Source organism: Colobus angolensis, unplaced genomic scaffold (assembly GCF_000951035.1).
Source record: "Colobus angolensis palliatus isolate OR3802 unplaced genomic scaffold, Cang.pa_1.0 Scaffold100, whole genome shotgun sequence".
Lineage (NCBI taxonomy): Eukaryota > Metazoa > Chordata > Mammalia > Primates > Cercopithecidae > Colobus > Colobus angolensis.
In genome coordinates, this window is record NW_012110920.1 from 6,415,116 (window position 1) to 6,431,042 (window position 15,927).

General features: G+C 44.4%; 1 protein-coding gene across 1 annotated transcript; it reads left to right on the forward strand.

Moving 5' to 3' along the window:
- Nucleotides 1-1,952: 1,952 nt before the first annotated feature.
- On the forward strand, nt 1,953-7,708 carry MIR205HG (MIR205 host gene). Its single transcript, XM_011938716.1, has 6 exons — nt 1,953-2,549; nt 3,554-3,605; nt 5,331-5,419; nt 5,788-5,874; nt 7,365-7,404; nt 7,656-7,708. The coding sequence occupies exons 1-6, from the start codon at nt 2,439-2,441 to the stop codon at nt 7,706-7,708; spliced, it is 432 nt and encodes a 143-aa protein (XP_011794106.1). The 5' UTR covers nt 1,953-2,438.
- The last annotated feature ends 8,219 nt before the right edge of the window (nt 7,709-15,927 follow it).

A 15,927-nucleotide genomic window follows, 5' to 3' on the forward strand; every position in this document is an offset into this window, starting at 1 on the left:
TGCGCTCTCCAGTCCCTGGCACCCCAGGCTGCTCTGACGTGTGAGAGCTCCTTCCTCAAGGCTTGAATTTACGCGGGTCTTCATCACACTCAGCCCGCCATCATTTTTTCAGATTCAGTTCCAACACGTCACTCTCTCTGTAGAGCTTTCCCTGAATCTCACAGACAAATGCGGCAGTTCCCTTTGTGGGGGAATATTCATCATGTTTTTCCGCATTGGCCTATGTTTATGCCTCTTCTTGCAGATGTCCATCGAGGCTGGGAGCTCCTAGAGGGTAAACGCAGCTTCTCACACACCTGGTACAGAGTCGATGCTCGTGGAATGATGGGCGAGGGGGAGAGTGAGTGAATGAATGAATGAATGAATGATATGCTGGAAGGAAGGGAGAGTGGGAGCAGGGACAGGTCAGAAGGGGGCCCAGAGTCTTCAGCACACAGTGTAGGTGTGTCACTGTGGCCAGGAACAATTCGCTTCTCTGCCTGCAATACTTTTTGGGAAATGGGAGAGCTGAGGCTCAGTGTAGGCAAACTGGGTCCAGTCGGCAGGGAAGCCATGAGCTCCACGGTTTAGGGGAGGAGTCTCGTGCTTAAGTAAGCTATCACATGAAAGATCTCCCTGCCCTCCTCCTATTGGTCTCTATTGGTATTTCTCCTTCACCAGTGGAGGCTTTTCTTCTCCCAGAAAGAATCCAGAATAGTTCAGACAAGTGTCAGGTCCGCCAGAACCGGAAAGCAACGTGTAGGGTTTGTTGTAAAGGGCTTTTAAATAGGGTTGGGGAGATCCAGGTAGATCAGAATCTTGACTCTGCACTGACTGTGTGAACTCAAGACAGAAATTCACCTTTCAAAACCTCTGTTCCCCAGTCTATGCGGTAAGAAGTTTAGAATAGTTGATTTATAGGGAGATTTTGAGCAGGCATGATTCAGTTCCCTGAAGAGCTGTGGGACAGGACTGCACTAAGAGGTCCTATAGATTGGATTCTTCAGTTCCTCTCCTTCCGCTGGAGAATACAGGAATCTGCTTTCGCTGCACACTAAGAGATTTACCTGGAGAACAAATGGAAAGCAGGCCAGGATCCCTGGTGAAATGTGGCACATTTGAGGAGACTTCAACTTCCCTTGTCCTCCAGGTGTGTACTTGGAAGGGGGAACGAGGGAGGGGGAAGCCGGCAAGGTGGGTGGAGAGATAGGGGAGGGGCAAGAGGCGGACCTCAGGTTGCTCATGGGAGGGGGGTGGGGTAAAATAATCAAGTTTATAGACCGCTCTCTTTAAAGTTACTAATATGCTTGCCTTATCTTTCCTTAACTTCTCCTCACAGTGTGGTCTTTTCCCCACCCCCAGACGTGAACGGGAAGCAGGTCACAAAGCCTTTCGGATTATAAAAGAAACACTTGCTTCTCACAAGGAGAGCAGCAGACTCACTGTACTAAATGCCAGGATAAGCCTCTGGCTGGGCCTCGACTGTGACCCTCCGGCCTCTTTCTACAGCGCTGCCTGGATCGACTGGCCTATCTCTGCTGGATTCCCAAAGTGCATTGTGTAGAGATAGCAACTCAGGTCAGGCTAAAAGCTGAAGCGCGCGCGCTCGCGCACACACACACACACAAACACACACACAGCCTCCTCGGGACAAGATAAAATCTTAGTGCATTCCCCTCTCCCTGATTAGGTCTCTGAGAGGCCGAAGTGTTCAGGTGCAAGGTTCAGATAACCCGCAGTGTCTCTCCAACTCTAGGATGACAAAGACCTCATTTCCCTTTTCTGGTGTTCACGGAACAATGAGAAAGTATGGGTAGCCTGCAGAAAGACCTCTCCATTCGTGGCCCCCCCAGGGGTGTGGGTTCTGAGAGGTGGGACCAGCTGCCAGGCCCTTTCTCCATTGGTTGAGCTCAGCAGGTAACCTGAAGCTTTGCTGAGAGGTGCATAAATAAAGAGTGAAACTAGTACCACCTCCTTGAAATGGGCTGAGTCCCTCTTGCTCACCCTTGACTTGGAAAAACCAGTTTCTCTTTTATTGTCTGTTACTAATCTCTGTTCTAAAAATTCAGCTCAATTCTCAATCATACTCCAAACTCTGTCCTTTCCAGCTATCTTTACTCCCTCTCCTTCAATTCCACTTTTCTCTGCTTTCATTTTTTTTTTTCTTTTTTTTTTAAAGGATCTCACTTTGTCACCCAGGCTGGAGTGCAGTGGTGCAATCTTGGGCTCACTGCAGCGTCAACCTCCCAGGTTCAAGCGATTCTCCTGCCTCAGCCCCTCAAGTAGCTGGGACTACAGGCGCACACCACCACGCCTGACTAATTTTTTGTATTTTTTTGTAGAAGCGCGGTTTCACCATGTTGCCCAGACTGTTCTTGAATTCCTGAGCTTAAGCAATCCACCTGCCTCGGCCTCCCAAAGTGTTGGGATTACAGGCATGAGCCACTGCATCCAGCCTCATGTTCTTTTTCATTAAAGAGAGAAATCAACTATTCAGGACCGGCCCCCACCTTTCCTCAGGAGCCATTTCTGTTCTGCACAGGCCTGCTGAACTGGGTGCTTTATATAGGGTAAGTGTTTCTCATTTTTTGTTCCCTGTCCTCAAGCCTTAAGGGCAAAAGAAACATCCAAGACTTGAAATTTCTTTTCTTCTTCTCATCTGCATGGCTCTAGCCATCTCTTTGTTCTGCATTATCTTACGACAAAAAAAAATTCTTATTTTGAAGCAAACTCAAAGCTGGGTCCTGATATCTCAAGGCACACGTACTCGTACTTAAAGGTGAGTCTGAAATCTGTGGATTTGGGGAGCTTTGGAAAAACAAAGCTGAGTGGCTAGATCAGGGGCTCATTGGGCAGGAAGAGGAGACTGGAAAATGCCATATTCACTGCAAGTCAATTATCAACTTCCTCCAAGGCTAAAATAGCTGAACCTGCTGTATTTTAAACCAATCGTCAGCCACTTTTGTGTTTTCTCAAGGATTTCCAGGGATCCCAGGCAGTAAATCCTGCTGATAATGGGAATTGGTGTGATAAGGTGGGTGCTGAGCAGTTTAAGCACCAAGATTGTAGCTCTGTCTGGTTTTGTGGAGATTTACTCAACTAGAAGAACAGAGATTTGGCTGGTTTTTCAGTCCTGGGGTGCAGGGTGCAGCTGTACTGGAAAATTTAGGACCTGATTTCATTCTTTGAGTCTCATGTTCAAGTTGGTTTTAATGTTGTGAAGACACTTGGGACGTAATCCTGGGGGGAAGAGAGTGGTCACTGGATAAACACACCCTATAGTGAGCCCATGTATGGTTTGTTCTCTGATCATGCATGTGCTTGGCTATAGACCCATGTAACCATGGTGAAGGCCACTGGGGGATTTAGTTAGTGAAGGCATAGTGGCCAGAAGAATCTTGAACCCGGAGTCTAGAGCAGGTCCAGTCTCCTGATATAGGTTCTGACTCAAGGACTTTTGTCTCTGCCTGTAGCAGCTACAAGTCTACAGCTGGAGAGTGGAGAGTGATAAGGGAATAACTCACTTTTTCAGGACTCTCTGACATTAATGCCATCTCCCATTTGCTTTTTGCAGACATTGTCATCTCTCAAGTACCCATCTTGGAGGGTACGGACCCCACATGAGGGTGAGGCTCTCTGCACACTCCAGAGTGAGGACTTGAATAATCTAGTGGACTGTACGTGTTGGGAAGGGAAGAGCAGGTACAGAGGTTCTGGAGGGAAAAGAATTGACTGACCCTTTTGCTCTTGGAGTTAAGCAGAAATCTAAAGAGAAGGCAAAGAATCTTGCCTTCCCGGCATCATTTCCTCCCACCATCCTGGGTCATCATTTATTTATCACAGCCAACAGACTGGCCTCTTTCTTCCCTTTGACTGGGAATGAGTCAAAAGCAGTGCAGGAGGAGTATCTAATCCAGATAATTCACAAGCAGGGTGCATTTTCCTCTCATTATTGAGAACTGTGAGTGTTTATCAAGAAGGCAGAGTGGGAGAAGATGAACCAGTCTTCCCCTCAGTACCCAGATCTCTGCCTCCCAGCAAGTCCCATGATCAGCCTGGCAAAGAGTCTTTACATTCAGACCAAGGAGAGTGTGACTCCTTCTCAGCACTAGCTAGAAACCTCAAGCCCTTGCTTAAGGGCCTTTTCCAGAGAGACCCAATGCCCAGAAGGCTAGATACGTGGGGAGGAGCCACATACGAGATACTGCCTCCCTGATTCGGGTCAGAACAAGCCCCAGGAAGAAAGTATTTCAAACAACAAGGTACATCTGCCCCAACACATCCAGCCTGCATGTTGGTGCTGAGAACAGCCTTTTATGGGGCTTGCACTGAGCTATGGGCATGTCTGAACACAACAAGGAAGAGGCCAGGGCAGCAACTGCATGCAATGGGCTGATGGGCATTTCTTTTAAGAGAGGACAGAAAACTCTTAGATATTTGCATCCTTCCTATTTGACTAAGTCTATGAAAGCTAGGTTAGCTTTCTTTCTTCCTCCCTAAATCCTCCATCCTCATGCCCAACAAAGAAATAGTTGAATCATTTTCCAGGCACATCTGGGGGAGGATGTGGGACCATTGCAGGCTGTCCTTCCTAAATAAGTCTCTAGGATTGAGAACAAGGAGTCTTACCCTCCTCTGTCCACCCACCCCCATGAATGGGCCTAGCTCCAGCTGGGAGTTGTGGTTTTTCCTGAGTTCCTCACCTACCTCTTCGGGATTTCACACTGGCAAATGGGGCTGCAAAGTGCTCTTCGCGCTCTTTGGACAGTACCTTGTGGAGAGGAATGCCCGTGTCCCTGCATTCCATGGCCTTGGTAAGCAAGCTCAGAGTAGCTGAATTTTTCTAAAGCAATTGCAGAACACCTGCCTTTTCTCTGTTTCCTCTAGAAAGGACCAACCACACCAAGCTCAGTTATGCCACACACAGTGGGACCTAGACAAAGGGAGAGGGTGACCAGCATCCCAACTAGGTAAACACAGAGGAGGTTCCACATGGACTTATCTGGGTGGCTGCTTTGAAAATTAGAAACAGTCAAGAGTCCCTGGCCCCACAGACTCATCTCCCCAACTCAGCACTGTCTATCTGTGCAGCAGGTGCAAGGACGTGTTGATGAACTAGCTCTCTGCAGCCTCCTTGGAGAATGTGATCCTTGGGGAGGGGTAGGAGTATTCAGGTCCTCGACATCTCCCAAGTGTGTGATTCCAGGATGCCAAAGGCCTTTGGCCAGGTAATGCAGTGTCCACAGGCTGGGGTTGACATGTGTCCCCTCCCTCTGAGAAAAAGATCCTCAGGCAATCCATGTGCTTCTCTTGTCCTTCATTCCACCGGAGTCTGTCTCATACCCAACCAGATTTCAGTGGAGTGAAGTTCAGGAGGCATGGAGCTGACGACGATGAGGCCTTGGCAGTCAAAGCAGCAGCAGCAGCAGCAGCACCAAGAGTAACTCTGACTTAGGAAGAGAGACAGCCAGAGAGAAATGTGATCAGTGAAGGAGACATCTGGAGTGCACGTGCTTCTTCAGAGGGACTGGTGATGGGCAGATTGGAAAAAGCACCACAGATGGGAACCACTTAATCTTTCTTTCTAACATTGATGCTATGAAAATTTGCATTTTCTGTAACTTGTAAAAATTAAAAATTGCTTGTCTACTGAAAAGCCTCTCTGCCTCTATGTTTTATACCTTTGGATGCCACATACCGTCAGATGCCAACTCCCGGCCTTCTAAGCCACCTCCTCTTCTTTAGGCTAAAACTGAGACATGAGCTTGAAGAATTGACACTGGCTTCCTCTCTCTTGGGGGTCCCCAGGCAGGTGACTGGGACACTATTTGCAATCAGCAAGGAACCCTGCTGCCCTTATACTCCCCACAGAGGGAGCAGAACCTGCAGAATGAGGTAAAAAAAAAAACTGTATTGAAGATTTTTTAAACCCATTTATACTGTAATAAAATAAATGTAAATAAGATTTAAGTGAAGGCAGATTGCAGATATTTCCGATGCTATACAAGATATATCTCATAGTATGGGTGTAAATTCTGCAAAGGTTAATGCAGTTAAACATATTTGACACATAAAAATGTCAGATCCAACATTAATCATTCACCAATTGTAATTGCCTTTCTATGGGTCTCTTCCCCCCAAGACATATGCTTAAAACACCAGGCTTAGTAGAAATCTGGGAGGAAAAAAACAAATAATACCTCTCTGCTGTCAGGGTCTATGATTTGCTTTGATAGATTTAGCACTGATTTCATTCTCTTTACAATTCAGCGTGATTGTGCGTGCGCGCGTGTGTGTGTGTGTTACTCCATGTTTCTCCTTTAAGGAAGGAGAAGGTATGGAACAAGAGAAAGTTCCTAAGTCCAAAGGAAGTCCAACCCAGTTATGAAGGGAATGCCATCCACAAGTCTTTTTTATAATTGGCCCCTCCCTTAAGAAAAGGGGTCTCCTTTAAGGAGCCAGTCTGGCTAAATCGGCAGACCTGAACAAAGCCTGGCCCTGAGAAGTCTTCAGAAAAACCGGTTTTCACCTCCAGAATGTGCCCCAGGCAGCAGAATACAACGGGTCTCCTTGGCTTTTCTTTTTTTCCTTTTTTTTTTTTCTTTTTTTTTTGAGACAGAGTCTCCCTGTGTCGCCCAGGCTGGAGTGTAGTGGTGAGGTCTTGGCTCACTGCAAGTTCTGCCTCCCGGGGTCAAGTGATTCTCCTGCCTCAACCTCCCAAGTAGCTGGGACTACAGGTGCCCACCACCACGCCTGGCTAATATTTTGTGTTTTTAGTAGAGACGGGGTTTCACCATGTTAGCTAAGAAGGTTTCGATCTCCTGACCTCATGATCCACCCACCTCGGCCTCCCAAAGTGCTGGGATTACAGGCGTGAGAGCCACCGCGCCTGGCGGCTGAGTGGTGTTTTTCTTAGGAGCTCACTCTAAAGGAGATTCCAGCTTTGCAGATGGATACCTGTCACTTGAATGGCCAGGCCCTGTCCCCCAGCCAGTGACCTCTGAGGGGGATGGGTCTCTTCACCTTCCTCCAACCCTTCCCTGACCTGAGGGTCCCAGATTGCCAGCAGGAACTAAAAGGAATAAACCTTTCTTGAAAATATTTTTCTGTGTCAAGTTAATACAGATTTAAAACCTAATTTCTGTTACCCCCACCCCATCATTCCAAGACCCACACGCAACAAAGGATGAAGGAGCCAAGCCACAGGCGTTTTTTAAAAACATGTTTACTCATAAAAATTACATAGTAAATCCAACTGTGGGGTGCTGTTTGTCCAGCAGACTCCTAGTTAACCAGCAAACACCTCCCATTCGAGGATCTGAAGCAAGCCCAAAGATCAGAACAAAAAGCACACTACAGACACGATGTGGCATTTTTATTTGCAGGTTGGTTTGAGTCCTATGACCTGGAATCTTTTTAAAGGAGGTAAGTGCTTGTGTATTTATGTGCCACCCGGCCCAGGTGGAGTCAGGAACCAAAATGGCCAACAATGGTGACCAGAGGATATATTATCAAACACTAGCCAGGGCACAATGCTGTGACTACAAAAGGTTCTACGTGATGTGCTGCTGGGTCCCCCCAAGGTCCCATGCAAATGCTATCTTTACAAGAGAGGCACAGGGCTTGGTGTCTGTGGCACCAAGGTCTGAACTGCCCACTTCCTCCCACCAATGCAGCACAGATTGAGTATTCCCTCTTGCAGAAAAAGAAAGCCCCAAGCCTGGCCTGAAGCAGGTTGCCAGGGAAGACAGTGTGTGCCGAGAGCTGGAGCGAGCTGCTCATCCATCTTCTGTGTCCAACCCCCACTCTTTTATGTCTCATGTCTTCATTGCAAAGCATGGCTTGCCAAAAACACAACACAGAGAAAATGGTTTTATCAAAATTCCCTTGCAACAACAACAACAACAAAATAATATTACCCTGCTTTCATTATTCACGATCTTTTATTGAGGCAAAAGACAAATATCATTGAGCCAAACCTGAATAAACAAATATCTACAAACACTGGTAATTTAATATTTTGTGCTAATGGTATACACTGTAGATACAACACAAGAGGAGTAAATTACAATCCTATCAATAATACATCACATCCGGGCTCCAGTTTCTCAGTACACGAGAAAATGTGTATTGGCAAAGGCTCTCCGAATATTAAAAGCCATGCATATAATGAGGCAGTGGATACAGAAGCTAGAAACTCCCACAGGACTGTGTTCTGGTCTTTGTTATCAAGGCCCTTCGGGAGGAAATAGCCCACATCAAAGCTCCAAAAACTGTTGCTAAATCCAGACATCCCATTCACATTCTGGGTGAAGCTTCAATCACAGAATAACCTATAATCAGGGCACCAGTTTGCAGACCACTTGGAGCACTGCCCTGATTTGGACACCTCAGGTCTATGGTAGATGCCCAGGTTCTGCTGGGGTGACCTGTGGTGATGGACAAGGGACTCCAGAGAGTCCCAGTACAGCTGGCAATATCTGAGAGATCATGTGGCTCCGGAGCAGCCTCCCCAACTTGTATGTGATCCTCCAAAAGAAAAGAGGGAGGAAAAAAAGGCAGTACCGATGACAGGCAAGGAGCCAACGACCTGCAAAGGAAGAGAGATTTACTCTGAAATTTAAAATGCCCCAGTTACCAAATTTTTGTCAGTGGTTCCAAATTCCCTTACTTCCCACTGCAAGAGAAGCAAATGACAGTCTTACCTAAGAGCAAAGAGGAAATATTTCTACCATAGTACCACTAATAATCTGGACAAATAAGGTTAATGTGGGCAAGAGGGCTAGTTGGTGCCACAGTTACACACTGGTACTCCCTTGATTCAGGGGATATTTGAGCCAACTTACAAGGCAGAAGGGGCAGTCTCTTTCTTGTCTCTTTTTCAGTCAGCACCTAGAAGAAAAAGGAGAGGCTGAGGAGGGAAGGGAGGCTGTCAGGGTATCTCAGGCAAAAGGAACAGGAGGCAGACAGCAGCCCCAGCCTCAAGCTGGGAGATGAAAAGCCCTGGCCAGACACCAGTTCATTAGTGGAAATAAAAGCTTCCTAAATTGCAGGGAACTGGCTGGGCTTTCTGGAGAGACACCTACACATCAAAGAAAACTAATGTGAAAAATTCTCTTTGTCTGGAGACAAGAAACAGCATCTGGGAGTCTTATCATATCCTCCCTACCTCCTCCCCACAATCTCTCCACCATCCTCCTTCAAATCCTTGGTCCCTTTGGAGGGGTGAAAATGGCCATTTTTCCTGCTGCCTGTCAGATAGCAGGGACCGGTGGGACACCTGGTGGGCAGTGGGGGAATTACAGCCACATTGGCCCTTAACATCACCAACCAGGTCTAGGGAGACCTGTGTATTCTGAGATCACAGAAAACAAGAAGGCAAGCATCTTTCTAGGTGAAGTGATATTGAAGTGGACTTTAAATGTAGAAGCAATTGACTTAAATTTCTGCTATTTTCAATTGTGTTTGGGAAGAGATGGGTGGCTCAGAATAAATATAAATAAATAGAATCCATAGATAAACAAACACACACTATAATGCTTAATGCAACTCCCACATTATTTAAACTTTACTTAAAGTCACATTGAAAATAGATACTGTCCCAGTGGACTCACCAAGGCAAACAGCTGGAAGAAGTTCCCTGAAGATAATCCGTAGATGAGAAACTCTCACCAAAGATAATGGAACATTGACTGCTCAAGGCGAATACTGAGGAATTTCTTATTTGCACCCAATAGGTTGCCAAGAGCAGCCCAAAGCTTCTGAGTCAACATGTGAAGTGGTTAAGAGGGGTCAAATTAGATCTGGTGCCAATTTGATATGGCTGTGGGACTTTGGGCCAGCCACTTAACCTCTCTAAGACCCAATTTCCTTATCTGTCAAATAGAAATAATGATAATAATGGCAAGTACTTATTAAGAGCCAGACACTGCATGCTTTGTGTGTATTAAATCATTTATTGTCCCCAGCCATTTTAAGGTATGACTGATATTTCTGTTTTACAGATGAGAGAGGGTAAGGGACCAGCCCAAGGTCACACAGCCTGCGAGTAGCCGAAGATCCAACCTAGGGCTCCCCGACTCTGGAGTTCACACTTAGAGGTACTATTCTATCCTATCTCTTAATGATAGTGTGAGAATTAGATAAGATAATGCATGCAAAGTTGATAGCAAGTGCCTAGGCCTAGTAAATTTCATGCACTCAAAAATATTACTGATGATGGTAATCTCAGTATCAAGTAAAAGTATCTTCGAGAAGTTTATCTAGTGCCCACTCAGCTGGAATAAGTAAGCATAGGCACACCTTTGGCTGCCAGAAATCCAGCATTAAACTTACTGTGCAATTTGATCACACCTTTAGGTCAACCTTAACTTTTATCACAATTATCTCCTCCTCCCATCACCTTTCTTTTAGGAGAGTTTTCATTGCTTTGTTTAGCTTTACATTTAGTATATGTATCATACTGTAGGGAGCCTTGAGAGTTTTCTTTTTCAAAATTGTCATGAGATCAATGACAAAGATACAACAATTTTTGCAGAGTAAGTGCCATTTAAAATTTTTACTTTATTTTTCTGAAGGCAAGTGAAAAGTACTGGTGAGAAAGAAGCTGGTGAAGAGCTAATTAAAAACAAACAAACAAACAAACAAAAAAACAAACTTGTTCAAGCAATTCTCCTGCCTCAGCCTCCCAAGTAGCTAGGACTATAGGCGTGCACCATCACACCCAGCTAATTTTTGTATTTTTAGTAGAGACGGGGTTTTGCTGTGTTGGCCAGGCTGGTCTTGGACTCCTGATCTCAGGTGATCTGCCTGCCTTGGCCCCCCAAAGTGCTGGGATTACAGATGTGAGTCACTGTGCCCGGCCAAAAAAAAAGTTTTGAGCACACAAGAAAGTAGAACAATCAATAGAAATCAAACAAGAAATAGCAAACTAGGATCAGGGAGGAGGATGCAATCATGTTGCTGTGGCATGGGCACTGAGCTTAGCAATGGAGAAGCAGCTTCTTGCTGAAGCCCCATCCTGCTGGTTCCATCAAAGAAATTTCCAAAGGTGAGGCAGCTCTGACACCAGGAGTGTCATCCCCAGGCTGCAGCTCAGTCCCCAAGATCTTTCAGAGATGAGACTGGGGACCATTACGTCACCTGGACCCCTTGGACACCTGGCTTAATTTTACCACTCCCTCCTGTAAGTATCCAGCTATTTTTAAAGTATGAAGTTTGTGGCTGGAGAACACTCACCTGGCAAAGTTGCCAAAATAAGGGAGGTTCTCACCTGAAAATGGACAGAAAGCAGGCCAAAGGAGAAACTAAGACTTTTTACAGAATGAGTTCCTTTTGTCTCATTCCTCACCCTGTGACCATCTGCCTTCTAAGAAGGAAGAAAGCCTTGAACAAAGAAAGTATCCGTTTTAATAACAGAACCATATCAATTACATTTCATTACTACACCATTATGGCACGTTGCATTATAATCCAACTCACCTCAGAAGCCCACATCACTCCACTTTGCCCTCCTAAACGCCTGGCTTTTAGCTGAGTCAATTTGTCTACTGCAATTAGATCCAGGCTCCCTCCTTCCTGAGTCAAGTCCTTGCCAGCAATGGCAGCAACTTTCCCATGCCCCTCCATGGGAGCTCTATTAAATATTTCTTGCCACTCAGAGCTAATTTTGAAAGTTGCTATGGATTCATGAATCAATGATGCCTTTTTTTGTTTTAACTTTAATGTGTATACAATTTACCTGAGAATCTTGTAAAAATGGAGATTCTGATTCAGCACATGTGGGGTGGGGCCTTAGATTCAGCACTTATCACCAGCTCCCAATTGATGTTACTGTGGTGCCTGGATCACACGGTGAATAGCAAAGACCTAGGGGGCTCAAGATTCAAAATCCCATTCTCCTACATTCCTCTCAGTTTAGCAGGAGACCCAGACTCAGGTCTCATCTTGGTGTCTCTCCTTTTCCTTTGGCTTCTCTTTCAAGTCATTGTTATCTTAGCCAATCTGGGGAGACAGGAGAGGCCCAGAGAAGGCCACAGGAGGGTATACTTGGCTTGTCACAGCAGCAGAGGCTCTGACAAATGATGAAGAAGATGGGGCCTTTTCTGAATGTGAAAATGGCCTGAGTGATCCCTATTCAGGAAACACCGGTGGTTTAGAATAGTAAAAGTGCCCCCAACACCTAATACGTGAGGTAGATTACTGAGAAATGAAAGGTTTGTGACCCAGAAACTGAGAGAAAGCAACTTCAAGTAGTTTGACAAGTGACCACTCATCTGGAGCAAGTAACCATGAGTATACTTCGGCTGCCAGGAAATCCAGATCTAAAGTTAGTGGGCAATTTTCAAGATTTAAGAAGAAAGGAGTGAAGTAATTTACCAAAAGTCAAGATTCTGGGCCAGGCCTTAAACTGATCCAGTTCTTCTGCCTTTTAGTCTAGTGTTGTTTCTAACAAGCCACTTTATTGCTGTGCTGAGAAGCTACTTCTCTCTCATTAAATTTACTATGTGGATTTATCATCACTCTAAAACTCAGTGCTTCCATTCTTTTTATTTTTTTTTTATTTTGAGAATGGAATCTGTATAGCTGATAAAATTTAAAAATTAAGTATTCAATATAGATATGTTTTTAAAAGAATATTTATAATGTTTAACTACTTTTCTTTTCCAGTGTTTACTGGAGAAATGAAACCATCAATAAATGAACATGCCAAGCAGTGATGTTGGATCAGAAAGTTAGTGACTGGGTGGGAAGAACTTAAGCTGAAGCAGGATAGATTTGGGTTCAAATCCAGTGTCTGTGGCCTTTAGCAAAACAGTAAATCTGTGCTTCAGTTTGTAAAATGTTACAAGGCAAAACAAAGTCCCTACCTCTCAAAGTCATTTTAGGTACGAAAAGTACTTCATGAATGATAAATATGAAAACAATTATTTTCATGCATCTCAATTGTAGTAGGATACTGAAGAGGATCAGAACATGCCATCTCAAATATACCAACTTGGCAAGAGAATTATTTTGACTTGAAGGCAAGTGAGAAGAAGAAGACATAGGAAAAGTTATTTTTCCCTCCCCTTAACTGCCTAAGAACAACATAAATTTTTTGTTTATAAAGGTAACATAAATTTCCATTTTTAAGGGTGCCTCCCTGTGTTGTACCAGAAAGATAACCATTCTATAGGCAACACTTATTACCTGAGATGACTTATCTGCATAACAGACCTCATTACACAGCTTTTAATTACCATACATTTTCTAATCATCTTCCCACAGCTTACCCCCACCACAGGAGCCCAAACCCCTTTTCCCTTGTCTAGCTTTTTCTCCACACTTTATCACCCTTTGTTAAGATAGTATGTAAGTTCCAAATTCTAACCTCCTTCTTTCACATTTCTTTATGAACTTCTGTGCATATCTACTCAATTAAATCTGTTTTCTTCTTCTGTTAATCTGCTATTTATTAGTTTGATTTGTGGGCCCCAGTCACTGAACCTAAAAGGGTAGAGGATTATTTTCCCCCTACTAAACAGAGAAAAGAAAAGACAGCAGGACAACGAGGGCTGAAGCAAGGCTGTGAAGTCATAGCCATAAGGAAATTACAAGATACAGAAGGACTAGATCTTAACAAAGTAAAGGTCTAAAATAAAATGTTCAGACTAAGCACAGTGACTCATGCCTGTAATCCCACACTTTGGGAGGCTGAGGCAGGCAGATTACCTGAGGTCAAGGGTTCAAGACCAGCCGGGTCAACATGGTAAAACTCTGTCTCTACTAAAAATACAAAAATTACCTGGGCATGGTGGTGCATGCCTGTAGTCCCAGCTACTCAGGTGGTTGAGGCAGGGAAACCACTTGAATCAGGGAGGTGGAGGTTGCAGTGAGCTGAGATCACACCACTGCACTCCAGCCTCGGGGACAGAGCGAGACTCTGCCTCAAAAGAAAAAGAAAATGTTCAGTTAGGCATCTGTGGATTTAAAACCAAAGGGCAGGAAAAAAAAAAGTTCTTCAGGGGTCCAAATGGATTTTGAAGGTGTAGGTAGGAAGAAGACATGCTATGGCCAAAAGTGAAAACAATATAGTGTTTCAACAGACTAAAGACACACAGTGTAAGAGTTCAGAAGGTGCATTTCCCAGAATCAAGGTCAGGTAATGAATCAGAAAGCCAGGCCTGTTGGTGGACAAGACAGGCACCCACTACCACAAACAAGCAACAGGAGGCTGAGAGTTGACCTTGCTAGAGGTAAGCATCTGGACCAGTCCAGAGTTCCTCAGTTCTTCCTATCAGGGCATGGGCAGCTCAAAGCTTACAGATAAGGGGAGGGAAGTAACTGTTTTTGAATGGGTTGTAAGGAGAGTAATTGGGCAGCAATTGACAACAGATTCTGACACAGCACCATTAGTGTATTCCTGACCCACATTCAATTTGTCAAAAAATGCTTTTTAAAATTGAGTCTTTGTTGAGAAGACATGCACCTAACTCTCATTTTAACAGGCAACATAGCTGCATGCCAAATAAGAGGTTAGATAGTATCTGTTTTATACCATCACTCTGTATGTAGAAGTAAAGATCTTATTTTGCATTCATATTCTATGTTCTGGATAAACTGTCAGGTCTCTCTGCCAGATTTTTATGGATAATTAGAAGGTTGCAAAAAGCAGATGTTATGAAACTATCTGTGACTAGTCCTTCATGGTGGATGACAAGAACTCAGTACCATTTCTTAATTACATGAGACATAGTAAGAGGTGTAAAACAGAGGGAGAACTGTCAAAGCCTGACAAGATATCAAACAGTTAATCACCCACATTGAACCGGAACATTTTTTTACCATGTAATTCAAAACGTGGATCCCACCTTCCTATAGCTAAAAAAATTACAGCTGTAAGTTGTGTGTGCTACTGTGTTGCTTCATTTCAGGTTTTAAGAATTGATATAAGAGCTTCTCCATAAAATAGGTGGCTTTTCTTTTGAAAACTAATCAGATAAGAAAATTTGCATCTTGTGAAATATAGAGACAATTTTGCTATATCAGATTCTACTTAGTGGCATGAAAGGAAGCTACAGTATTTTGGAAAACTGGTTCTTGTCTCATGAAGACAATGACCACAACTAATATTTTTTGAGGTCTTGCCCTGTGCCAGAGGATATATAAGCTCTTCACTATTCATTATCTCATGCAATCCTCACAGCTCTAAGAAGTAGGTGGGCATTTCAATTAGCCCTATTTTACAGAAAAGGAAACTAATAGGCAGGGAGCAGTGGCTCATGCCTGTAATCCCAGCACTTTGGGAGGCTGAGGCTGGTGGATCACTCGAGTCCAGGAGTTCAACACCAGCCTGACCAACATGACAAAATTCCATATCTACTAAAAATATAAAAATTGCCCAAGCATAGTAGTGTGCACCTGTAGTCCCAGCTACTTGGGAGGCTGAGGCAGGAGAATCACCTGAACCTGAGAGGCGGAGGTTGCAGTGAGCCAGGATCTTGCCACTGCATTCCAGCCTAGATGACAGAGCAAGACTCTGGCTCAAAAAAAAAAAAAAAAAAGTTCCTACTGAGAAAAGAAGAGAAAAAGAGAGCACCACGTTCCATAGGAAGGTAGAAAAATTACTTGTAAATGGAAAAGAACCTTCTCTGCAATGTCAGGAACTTTCTATTAAATTGAATAAGCAGGTACACACCCAAGAATAATTAGACAATGATGACAACTCTGTTCAGACTGCCTGTCCTTGTTTTCCCAGCAGTAAAATCCAAATGCATTTCATTCTGCAACAAAGACGGATTGAGAGGCCACAATGAGTCAGGCATGGTGTTAGGTACCAGGGCTGGAAAGAGGAAAATGGCATGGTCGTGTCCTCAGCATTTAGGAGTTCACTGTGGAGGAAGAAATTCAGACTCACAAACAGTCACTGCACTGTAATGCAACGAACACAATGCCAGAGGGTACAGA

Excerpts from the sequence above, each read along its gene's own strand:
- MIR205HG (XM_011938716.1), top strand. The coding sequence starts at position 2,439 with ATGTTCTTTTTCATTAAAGAGAGAAATCAACTATTCAGGACCGGCCCC. Across the intron at positions 5,420-5,787 it reads CAGCAGCAGCAGCACCAAGA|GCAGGTGACTGGGACACTAT; the intron begins GTAACTCTGACT and ends GGGGGTCCCCAG. Across the intron at positions 7,405-7,655 it reads CTGGAATCTTTTTAAAGGAG|CACAGATTGAGTATTCCCTC; the intron begins GTAAGTGCTTGT and ends CCACCAATGCAG.